This window comes from Anguilla rostrata, chromosome 3 (genome assembly GCF_018555375.3).
Source record: "Anguilla rostrata isolate EN2019 chromosome 3, ASM1855537v3, whole genome shotgun sequence".
Lineage (NCBI taxonomy): Eukaryota > Metazoa > Chordata > Actinopteri > Anguilliformes > Anguillidae > Anguilla > Anguilla rostrata.
The window spans coordinates 10045730-10058361 of record NC_057935.1 but is presented as its reverse complement, the minus strand read 5'-3'; the positions used below and the strand labels follow the sequence as shown (position 1 = coordinate 10058361).

The 12632-nt window shown below is 41.1% G+C and overlaps 1 protein-coding gene across 17 annotated transcripts in view; it reads left to right on the top strand.

The window, feature by feature from the left end:
• LOC135250064 (protocadherin gamma-C5-like) overlaps positions 1–12632 on the top strand; it is a 232254-nt gene that overhangs the window by 38871 nt on the left and 180751 nt on the right. Inside the window, exon 1 of one of the 17 annotated variants that reach the window (XM_064325937.1) lies at positions 3–3674. The exons of 13 other annotated variants lie outside the window; for them this stretch is intronic. In XM_064325937.1, the coding sequence (XP_064182007.1) occupies positions 1266–3674 (2409 nt within the window). In that variant the 5' untranslated portion in view covers positions 3–1265. Of the gene's footprint in view, positions 1–2; positions 3675–3706; positions 7669–9059; positions 11989–12632 lie in introns of those variants that run through there. 3 more of the 17 variants (XM_064325941.1, XM_064325955.1, XM_064325918.1) reach the window with 3 other exon arrangements.

Below are 12632 nucleotides of genomic sequence, written 5' to 3'. Positions count from 1 at the left end.
TTTATTTGAAATTAAAAGATTTTTATTAGATTGTTGCAGGGAAGTATGCCTAGTTTACCTATTATGAATTCATAAACATTTTTCGTTAAGTTTGAGCAAAGGCTTGATTGTAACTGAATGTTTTTAAAGCGACAGGGAACACTCTTCTGATTATGTACAGCCCTGGTGTTGCTCAAGTGAATGTAAAAATCCAATCTGGGGTATTCTCGTGTTGTCGAACAGTGTGTTAGTGGAGCGAATCATAGCTGTATTAGCCTACAATGGATTACTTAAAAATGTTGGTATTATTCCTATCAATTGTGTTTATATATAGTTTTATGAGTACTACTGTATGTTCTGCTATTTATTTATGCAGTTATATGTTTGTGTTGGGCGGTGCGCAATGCCATTGCATTATACGTATTTAGAGATATGTTATTGACATTAAACAACACTTTTACATGTACCTATTTCCTAAAACGTATACCACGCTGTTTCGAATTACAAGATATTCGTTAAAGGCCTCAACATAAAATTTAAGAATTTTCAGGAACTACTTATAATTCCCAAACTACCTTTTTTTGTTTCTCCTGTCGTCATTTAGATTTTTGCTGCTTGTTGCAAGTGTTGTCCTTTCAGTGTACTCAATACTAGAAGTGGAGATTGCCGTTGTATTTATTTTCTTTTTTGCTTTCTTTATAAACACGGTAACAAAAAAACACTAGATTCTCAAATCTGTAGACCTGTAAATGTAACCCATGTGACTTCAAACACTCCGACGAATGAATTTGTTGCGGACATAGGCCTTAGTCATTTACAGAAGGCCTCTTGTGTTAATGGATAGGCTCTGGTTTGAATTTTAAAGGCAGAAAGGTCTTCAATCGTCTGCTGAGTGATTGTAATGTAAGCTACTATAAATATGACGTAAAAGCTGGAATTTAGTCAGGAACAAGCACACTTGATTTTTAACGGTCTATGTGAAGCTACACTGTCAGATTTGTGCGTAAACTAACATTCATTTTCTTGAAAATTTCAATGACTTTCAACAGTTATTGTCATTTTATCTGCAGTTTTGTAAATGCACTCGGAGTGTCGCTATTCACCAGCTAAGGCACATTAAATTCACCTCTCCACCCACTAGTGTAATATTCAAACGCAGGCGACTCGGTTTTACACCGCAGAAAACCATCGTACCATTGTGTTATGTTTCGGAAAAGTGGATCTCTTTGAGTTTACCGTTTCTGTGGACTGACAACCTGCGAATTTATTGTGGCTCAGACATCAGGATGGTCTGTATTGTATTCTTTGGGAGCAGTCTCGCGTGCTGTGTGGTTTTCTTTCTTCTCTCCCTGCCTGCTTCATTTGGAGACGTGAGCTATTCCATTCCGGAGGAGATGAGACGCGGGTCTATTATTGGAAATATTGCAAAAGATCTTGGTCTGGATGTACAAAGCCTGTCTAATCGCAAAGCCCGCATAGATGCTGGAGGTAGCCGCCGATGTTATTGCGACATTGTTTTGAATTCCGGTGATTTGATAGTGTCTGATCGGATTGACAGAGAAGCGCTTTGTGGACAGAAGGCTTCATGCGCGTTAAAATGTGAGCTCGTGTTGGAGAATCCTCTGGAAATACATCGTATATTGATTCATATCAACGACATCAATGACAATTCCCCACAGTTTGACAAAGATGTTATTAAACTAGAAATTAGAGAATCGGCGGATAAAGACTTTCGTTTCCCATTAGATGAGGCCCACGATGCGGATATTGGACAGAACGCGGTCCAAAGTTACACATTGCAAAAGAATAATTATTTTGTTTTGGCTATTCATTCAAATACGGACAGGGGAAAATACGGTGAGTTAGTGTTAGAAAAAAAATTGGATCGCGAAGATCAGCAGGAGGTTACGTTATTGCTTACCGCAGCTGACGGAGGGACTCCTCAGAAAACCGGGACTGTAGTTATACACATCACTGTGCTGGACGCTAATGATAATATCCCTGTGTTTAGCCAGGCCGTTTATAAAGTCAGTCTGCCTGAAAATTCTCCTTTGGGTACTGTTGTGGTAACAGTCACTGCCGCTGATGCAGATGAAGGAGCCAATGGCGAGGTGACGTATGATCTTGGCCGTGTATCAGAGGATGTGGATGCATTATTTACGCTCAATCGTAAAAATGGAGAGATAAGACTGAAAGGACCGATTGATTTTGAAGAGGAGTCAAACTACGAAGTACGAATACAAGCAAGAGATGGTTCAGGTCTGGCTTCCTATGCGAAATTAATCATAGAAATCACTGATGTAAATGACAATGCCCCTGAGATATTTCTGAAATCTTTGAGGAATCCTATTTCTGAGAATGCGCTACCTGGCACAGAAGTAGGCATCATCAATGTCCAGGATAAAGATTCAGGGGAAAATCGACAGGTTCGCTGTTCCATTCAGCAAAATGTTCCTTTCAAATTAATCCCCTCCATCCAAAATTATTATTCACTGGTAACTACAGGGGAACTGGACCGAGAAGTAGTGCCTGATTACAACATAACAATTACAGCTGCCGACGAGGGTTCTCCAACTTTATCTTCTACAAAAACTGTGCAGTTCTCTGTATCAGACGTGAATGACAACCCGCCTGTATTTGATGAGCAGTCATACAGCGCCTATGTGACTGAAAATAACAAACCTGGCTCCTCTGTTGTTTCTGTGATGGCAAAAGACCCAGACTTGAGACAGAACGGCACAGTTTTCTATTCTATGTTATCCAGTGAGGTCAGTGGTGTTCCTTTGTCCGCGTTTTTATCCATTAACGGAGATACCGGGGTGATCCACGCTGTGAGATCATTTGATTATGAGAAGTTCAGAAGCCTCAAAGTTCAGGTTGTTGCCAGAGACAACGGTTCTCCTCCCCTCAGCAGTAATGTGACTGTGAGCGTGTTCATTACAGATGAAAATGATAATTCTCCACAGATATTATATCCTGCGTCTCTCGGGAACTCTTTCATGACAGAGATGGTCCCCAAAGCTGCGCATGCAGGCTCCCTGGTTTCCAAGGTGATCGCTGTGGATGCAGACTCTGGACAGAACGCATGGCTGTCCTATCAGATCCTGAAATCTACTGATCCGGGACTTTTCACCATTGGTCTTCACAGCGGAGAGATCAGGGTCCAGCGGGACATTGCTGAATCTGATACTATGAAACAAAACCTTGTTGTATCAGTGAAAGATAATGGACAGCCGTCCCTCTCGACAACATGCGCAGTATATTTATTGATTTCGGATAACTTGGCAGAAGTTCCCGAGTTGAAAGATATGTCTTATGAGGACAAAGGTTCTAAATTAACGTCATATTTGATCGTTGCTCTGGTATCCGTCTCTACCTTTTTCCTGACTTTCATCGTTCTTATTGTGACTATTAGAGTTTGCTGTAGGAGGAAGCCAAGACTGTTGTTTGACGGCGCGGTGGCCATTCCCAGTGCGTATTTCCCTCCCAATTCTGCAGAAATGGAAGGAGCTGGAACCCTACGTAGTTCTTACAATTATGACACGTACTTAACAACTGGATCGCGCACGAGCGACTTCAAATTTGCCAGATCTTACAATGACTGCACGACCCTAGTAGATCAGACCCTGAAGCGGAGTCCAGGTGGAACTGAAGACAACGAAATTTCTGAGCCTAGTTCCAAATGGGCAACTCTGGTAAATACATGATTTTCTTAATATATTCTCTTTGAAAATATATCATAATGGTATAGCCGTGGGTTACTTTGCAGTATTTCACAGAGCTGTGAATGTACAAAGGGGGCGAGCAATCAAATTATGTGAAACAAATAATGCCTCGTGTCTATATTATGTGGTGAATGGTTACTCTGCCTGCCAGTCATCGTTTTGGTACTTCAAAAGGAATGCTTTAAATTGTGTCCTGAGTACATGTACTCTCACGTGCGTTTTCAACACTGAAGGCATGTTAGTGTTTTTAATCAGGGGTTTTTCCCTGTTGTTCTTGATGTTTTGTCGCTGAGCTGTCTTGTCGTTACTTTTTTCACTGTCTGTAATGGAGTTTCTATTGTGTGGATGCAATATGTTCTCATTTCTTAGTTTTTCAATAACCCTCAAGTGCAACTGCAAATATATTATTTAATTTTTGCAGTATGCAACAAATTGCAAAACAGCCTCATGACTGAAATGTTTTAAACACCTGTAATGACAATGCAATCAAGTACCATTAATTCAAGAAATCATTTGATTAGGTATACTGCCAGGTGCATACCATTTCTGATTTCGGTTACTACGGTGGTTGCAGATGTGTCATCAACAACTGTTGTTTAATGTTAACATTTTTATTATCATTGGATACTTTTCGGTTGTCCTTTAGTTTGGTATTGAATGTATGTCGGCCTTTCATGGGAGAATTTGTACGGAATGGTCTTGACTGTTTATCTGATTTTTTATGTATTGGTTGATCACATCATTATCACCATTAATTTATCGCTCACCGTGGACAACCCAAACAATTGTGTTTATACAATGACATATTTAATTTATTGATTTGTTGATCTATTAGACCATACGAGTAATATATCAAACCCTCTTGATGTAAGTGTTTGAAAATTTACAAAGCGCGAACCATTTTCATTTTCGTACATTACTATCAGTAGAATGAATGTATTTTAAGTTCAGTATTTAAATGTAGAATGCACAAATTTTCAGAATGTATTTTATTCGACCTCTTGGGAAATATTATAAATTATATGGGACCTTTTTATAGAAATCTTACAACGTGTTAACACACTCTAACGGAGAGTTTGGGTTTTTATCTTATTTTAATGAATATTCTTTGTGGTAATTGTACGCCATGACAGACAATGTTTTGGGGGTGGTTTATGACGTTGTTTTCTATTTCGTCGAAATAAATACCGGAGCTATTTAGATTTTTTCAGATACAGTTCCACGCCATTCCCCATGGTCCATGTTAAGTTTGAGCCCCTGAAGACAATATAAAATAAGCGTTTTGTGAATTTTGAATCATTCAGAATTTATTTAAATGATTAAAATTACCTACTATCTGCAGTTCTTTAGAAATACTCAAAGTGTCGCTATTCACCAGCTAAGGAATGTTATCCACCCAATATTAGAATATTCAGAGGCAGGAGAGTCACTGCTTCAGCGCACAAAATCGTTTTACCAAACGGAACGTAGCTACATTTTGTCCTGTAAGTCTAAATAATACTAATATTCGTTAGGGTTCAGAGGCTGGATTACAATAGGAATTCTTTACGGATTCTGACAAGAGATGGACCACAAGATATCATCTTTAAGCAGCCCGCCGTGCGGTTTGATTTTATTTCTTTTTTTTGCCCTGCCTTGCTTTGGAGATGTGAGGTATTCTGTTCCGGAGGAGATGAAACGCGGATCTGTCATTGGAAATATTGCAAAGGAGCTCGGTGTGGATGTTACAACCCTGTCTACTCGCAAAGCGCGTTTAGATACTGATGGTGGCCAGCGAAGGTTTTGTGATATCAATCTCAATTCTGGTGATTTCATTGTGTCTGAAAGGATTGACAGAGAGGAGTTGTGCGGTGAGAAGCCTTCCTGTCTTCTTAACTATGAGCTGGTGTTGGAGGATCCTTTGGAGTTGCATCGTATTACCCTTCAAATTCAAGATATCAATGATAACCCACCAACGTTTGCTAAGGAATTGATAAAGCTAGAAATACAAGAATCTGCAGATAAAGGCGCTCGCTTCCCCTTGGATGAGGCCCACGATGCGGATATAGGACACAACGCAGTTCAAAGCTACACGCTACAAAGAAACGACCACTTTGTTTTAGTCGTTCGTACGAACACAGACGGAGGTAAATACGGAGAGTTGGTATTAGAAAAGGAGCTGGACCGGGAAGAACAGCAAGAGGTTGCGTTATTACTTACTGCGAGTGATGGGGGGACTCCGCAAAGATCTGGTACTGTAGTTGTGCAGATCACTGTACTCGATGCTAATGATAATATCCCCGTGTTTAGCCAGGCCGTCTATAAAGTCAGTCTGCCTGAAAATCCCCCTTTAGGTTCTGTCGTGGTTACAGTGAGCGCCGCTGATGCAGATGAGGGAGCCAATGGTGAAGTGACGTATGATTTTAGTCGTATATCTGAGAAAACTAAAAAAGTATTTTCTATAAACGCCAAAACAGGAGAAATCCAAGTCTCTGGAACAATAGATTTCGAAGAAGAGTCTGTTTATGAAATGCGCATTGAAGGCAAAGATGGATCTGGACTTGCATCTCATACGAAGGTTGTTATAGAAATTACGGATATGAATGACAACGCCCCGGTGATACATCTAAAATCTTTGAAGAATCCCGTTTCTGAAAGCATAACGCCTGGCACAGAGGTGGGCATAATTAATGTTCAGGATAAAGATTCAGGTGAAAATCGACAGGTCCGCTGCTCCATTCAGCAAAATGTTCCTTTCAAGTTAATCCCCTCCATCAAAAATTATTACTCACTGGTAACCACAAGCGAACTAGACCGCGAACTAGTGTCTGATTACAACATAACAATTACTGCTACAGATGAGGGCTCTCCGTCACTGTCTTCTTCAAAAACTGTGCAGTTATTTGTGTCGGACGTGAATGACAACTCGCCTGAATTTGACGAGCTGTCATACAGCGTATATGTGACTGAAAATAACAAACCCGGAAACTCTGTTATGTCTGTGAGGGCGAGGGACCCGGACTGTAAACAGAACGGCACGGTTTTGTATTCTCTCCTTTCAAGTGAGGCCAGCGGTGTTCCTGTCTCCTCGCTTTTGAGCATTAACGCGGATACGGGGGTGATCCATGCAGTCAGGTCATTTGATTATGAGCAGTTCAGAAGCTTCAAAGTGCAGGTCGTTGCCAGAGACAACGGTTCCCCTCCTCTCAGCAGCAACGTGACAGTGAATGTCTTCATAACAGATGAGAATGATAACTCTCCACAGATATTATACCCTGCTCCAGCAGGAAACTCATTCATGACTGAGATGGTTCCCAAAGCTGCTCTCGCCGGTTCCTTGGTTTCCAAGGTGATCGCTGTGGATGCAGACTCTGGACAGAACGCGTGGCTGTCTTATGCTATTGTGAAGTCCACCGATCCGGGACTTTTCAACATTGGTGTTCATAGTGGTGAGATCAGGGTGCAGAGAGACATTTCTGAATCTGATATCCAGAAGCAGAATCTTGTTATCTTAGTGAAAGATAACGGAAAACCCTCTCTTACTTCGTCCTGCTCGGTTTATTTATTAATATCGGATAACTTGGCAGAAATTCCAGAGCTAAAGGACATGCATCACGAGGAGAGCAATTCAAAATTAACTTCATATTTGATCATCGCACTGGTCTCTGTTTCCACCTTCTTTATGACTTTCATTATTTTCATCGTGACCATCAGGCTTTGCAGAAGAAGGAAGCCCAGACTTTTATTTGACAGTGCAGTCGCCATTCCAAGCGGTTACTTCCCTGCAGAGGTTGATGCAACAGGAACTCTTCGTAGTTCTTACAATTATGACACCTATTTAACAACAGGATCGCGAACCAGCGACTTCAAATTTGTTAGGTCATTCAATGACATCACTCTTCCCATTGATCAGACGCTAAGGAAACCAAATGGAACCACTGACGCAAAAGACAGCACGGAGGATGGATTCAAATGCGCAACTCTGGTAATCCTTTCGATTTGGTTTTTCAAGCTTGTATTTCACCTATTTTATTCTTTGATTGATGAGACCTGCACACATTTTGACTTTCCCCAGGTATTAACATATTTAATTTGTCCAATGTGTTCCACATCCAACCCGTGCACTTTCGTATTTTAACTTCGCTCTGCTTGTAATTTGCTGCGCTTGTTTGTGTCCCTGTTCACATCAGTGGCGTTAAATTGTGATCAAGCTGGTTTGTAGTTTTTCCTGTATTAACCATGAATCGAACAGTTATTTTATTTATCAATAAATCTACCTTTGTTTATGCTTGGAATGCACATTTCGGTGGTTCTAACAATGTTATTTAAACCCACGCTGCTGGGTTTTGGGAAACGGGGCTCTTTCGTGGTTGTGAGGTAGTTTCTGATTTTCGTGTCACCAGAAACGTAAATCCTTAATAATTAGGAGAGGTGGTCTTAAGATTGCGAAAATGCGTTAAGATTGAGTAGTCTGGTCCGTGGTCATTTGGCCCACAACCCGTTGTTTTACAGAACAGTGGTCATTCCAAGCACACGTTGCCCTCCCAGCTATGGGGAGGTAGACAGCAGTTTTTTTACGCATGCTCAACAGCTGGCTCATACACAGCGACTTCGCGGTTGTCAGTTCTTTCATTGATGTCAAACTGCCCACTGATCAAATTCTAAAGAACATTCCAAATGAAACCCATAGGTCAACCGTCCAAAGTAGCCTAAACAAGTTACATATCTAATACGTGCTTGTTTTATATCCGTTTAATGTTGAACTTATTCTGAATTTAGTTGAAACAAAATCTAAATGGTTAATACAAAGTAGGCTGATTACAATGTAATGCGAGTACTTTTGAATGTTTTTTTTTTTGCCAGACTGTTCTTTTATCAGTTCAGAGTTTTATCCACAGTGATTTATGACTACACACTAGCCTAATTTGGGCAAATAAAGCCACTTGTAAAAGAACAGGCAATGGTTCTTATGCCAGGATGCCAGAATTCCATCGTGGTGAAACTTGATGGATAAAATTGGGGTGCAGCCGGTGCTCACGGAAGCAGGAGAAATGAATGTCCTCCGCAGACAACCGCGTTACAATCTCTCCTAAATTGCCCGAATGCCACTGTGAGGAAAAGTTTTAACGTCTTTCCAGTTTGATAATTCAAGTATTATTGTAATTGTAAGATCCATTTGAATTCTGTATCACGTAGCCTAATCTGTAATTAGCCTAAATCAGTCGAAATATTTGCTAAAAGATAATTCAGTTTCTTGCTTTTTATGTCGGAGAATTTTAGGGCAATATTCTGATAAAAGTTGCGCAAATAAATATTAACATCTTACCTGTCCAGACATTTTTGGCTTTATTATTCAACGGTGTTATAAATAAGAATTGACAGCATGGATGGATACGAATAGGCTATTATGCGCCTTACAGAAAATTGGTGAATTCGTTATTATAAATGTTTCCATGAAAACATAGGCTACTGAATTACCCTATTTGCTGCAATCTGTCCCTGCAGGATATCTCTTGTAATACATATTACATGCTAGTTTATCAAAAATAATCTCGACTTCAAATATCCATTATATGGACATGATATGATTTCATTATTTCGATGGAGTGACACATAGGCAATGCAGCGGTATAATATGTTGCAGGGCGCGCAAAATATTTATTTTAAAAGGAAGATTTAAAAATACGACTCACGATGTCGCTGTTCACCATCGAGGGCAGGCTATATATGCACCTCCTCCCTCATTTTTTATTATTCATAACCAAACAGTCTGTTACCACACCAAACCCACATTCACACGCCATGCAGACTGTATGGGCCGTCTAACCTAACTCAAGCTTTCTGAAAACTGACGAGTTTGATTAGAATGGGAACATTCACACATATTGATAAAATGAATCATGGAGGCTTCTCGGTTACTGGAGCTAGTTACTTTTGGTTTTTCTTTGTTTTAACCGTGCCAGCCTCGTTTGGAGATGTGAGCTATTCTATTCCAGAGGAGCTGAAACGCGGATCTGTTATTGGGAATATTGCAAATGATCTCGACGTGGATTTTAGAAGTCTGTTGGTTCGCAAGGCCCGTTTAAACGCAGAAGGGAGCAGCAAGCGCTATTGTGACATCAATCTGAATTCTGGCGATCTGATTGTGGCTGAGAGGATCGACCGAGAACAGCTTTGCGGCCAGAAGGCTGTGTGTAATTTAAAATACGAGCTCATGCTTGAAAGTCCGTTCGATTTACATCGTGTTATCGTGCAAATTCTGGATATAAATGACAACTCGCCTCGGTTTCCGAGGGATATGATCCGACTGGAAATTCGAGAATCTGCAGATAAAGGCGCCCGCTTTCCAGTGAATGAGGCCCACGACGCGGATATAGGACAGAACGCGGTACAAAGCTACACACTACAAAGGAATGATCATTTTGTTCTAGCTGTACAGACGAATATAGATGGAGGAAAATACGGTGAGTTAGTTTTAGAAAAAGAATTGGATCGCGAAGAACAGCAAGAGGTTACATTATTACTTACAGCTTCTGACGGAGGGTCTCCTCAGAGATCCGGTACTGTAGTTATACACGTCACTGTCCTAGATGCTAATGATAACATTCCAGTGTTTACCCAAACCGTTTATAAAGTCAGTCTGCCTGAAAATTCTCCTTTAGGTACCGTAGTGGTTACAGTCACCGCCAGTGATGCAGACGAGGGAGCCAATGGCGAAGTGACGTATGAATTCAGTCGCATTTCCGATGAGGCGAATAATTTATTTAGTCTTGATCGCAAAACTGGGGAAATTACAGTAACTGGACCCATTGATTTCGAAGAAGAGTCCAGTTATGAAATGCGCATTGAAGGGAAAGACGGTGCTGGACTCGCTTCGCAGTCCAAAGTAATTGTGGACATCACTGATGTGAATGACAATGCACCGGTTATCTTTGTTGCGTCACTGATAAAATCAGTGCCAGAGAGCGCGCCACCTGGCACAGAAGTTGGAATCATTAATATTCAGGACATCGATTCTGAAGGTAATCATAAAGTTAGATGTTCTGTTCAAGGACATGTACCTTTTAAATTGATGCCTTCTGCCAAAAATTATTACTCAGTTATAACAACTGGTGAACTGGACCGGGAACTCCAGTCAGAATACAATATTTCACTTACTGCTTCAGACGAAGGCTCCCCACCCTTATCCTCCTTTAAAACACTGTACGTGTCCATCGCCGATGTGAATGACAATCCACCTACATTTAAAGAGCAGTCCTACAGCGCCTATGTGACCGAAAATAACAAACCAGGCACCTCTGTCATTTCTGTGAGGGCGAGAGACCCGGACTGGAGACAGAACGGCACAGTGTTATATTCTCTGTTGTCCAGTGAGGTCAATGGTGTTCCCGTGTCTTCATATTTATCCATTAACGGTGACACCGGTGTGATCCATGCTGCCAGGTCGTTTGATTATGAGCAGTTCAGGAGCTTCAAAGTCCAGGTCGTTGCCAGAGACAGCGGTTCCCCTCCCCTCAGCAGCAACGTGACTGTGAGTGTGTTCATAACAGATGAGAATGATAACTCTCCACAGATATTATATCCTATGCCTCTAGGAAACTCTATCATGACCGAGATGGTCCCAAAGGCTGTTCATGCGGGCTCCCTGGTTTCCAAGGTGATCGCTGTGGATGCAGACTCTGGACAGAACGCATGGCTGTCCTATCAGATCCTGAAATCTACTGATCCTGGACTTTTCACTATTGGTCTCCACAGCGGGGAGATCAGGGTGCTGCGGGACATTGCTGAATCTGATACTATGAAACAAAACCTTGTCGTATCAGTGAAAGATAATGGACAGCCGTCCCTGTCGACAACTTGCGCAGTATATTTACTGATATCGGATAACTTGGCAGAAGTTCCGGAGCTGAAGGACATGGCATATGCGGAAAACAATTCCAAACTAACTTCATATTTGATCATCGCGCTGGTGTCTGTTTCCACATTTTTCCTGACGTTCATTGTCCTCATTGTGGTCGTAAAGTTTTGCCGTAGAAGAAAGCCCAGACTGTTGTTTGACAGCGCAGTAGCCATTCCCAGCGCATATTTCCCTCCCAACTACGCAGAGGTGGAGGGAGCAGGAACACTTCGCAGTTCCTACAATTATGACACTTACTTAACGACTGGGTCACGCACGAGCGACTTCAAGTTTGTTCGCTCGTTTAATGACGGCACAATGCCTGCTGATCAAACGCTGAAGAGGAGCCCCCATGAAGCTAGTGAACAGGGCGCAACGACAGAGGATGGGTCAAATTTCTCCACTCTGGTAAATAAAAATATATATTGTTCTAAATGTCGTAATCCGAAATTGTTTCATTTATAAGTTTGTTTAAACGGTTTTTCTCCAGATTTAACCAATTTGAACTTGCACATGCAGTAGGTAGGGTGTAAGACAATTGCTTTTTACGATACGAACATATTAATGTCGTGTTTGTGAGTTTATTAGTTAACCGTCTTAATTGGAAATTCAGGACCTTAAGGAAGTTTAATTATGGATGGAACGAAAGCGCAACACAATCAGCAGTTTATACTCATATTTTCTAATCCGCCTAGAAACTGAGGCACTGCGAGTACAGCCACGATGTAAAATATCTTCTGATTATACGTGCTATTAATTTTGATCACCCTCCCCTGAATAATGAGTAAAATACTTGACCTAGAGTTTACCATGCACTTACCATGTGATTTAACAGGATTTAGAAATAGTTTGTGTTCATTCTTTTGAAGTCTTTTTTAAATTCTGTATTCCTATTACACTGTGACTGAGAATTCCATGAATATTTATCAGTTTGCCCTCCACTGGTGAGTTCTCTCTTCAAGTTCAGCACCATGCTGGTGGACAGCAGCAAAACACATTGTGTTGCCTTAACCTTCCTCCTTCTGAATTTTAGGTTCTTACTTTAAGCCATT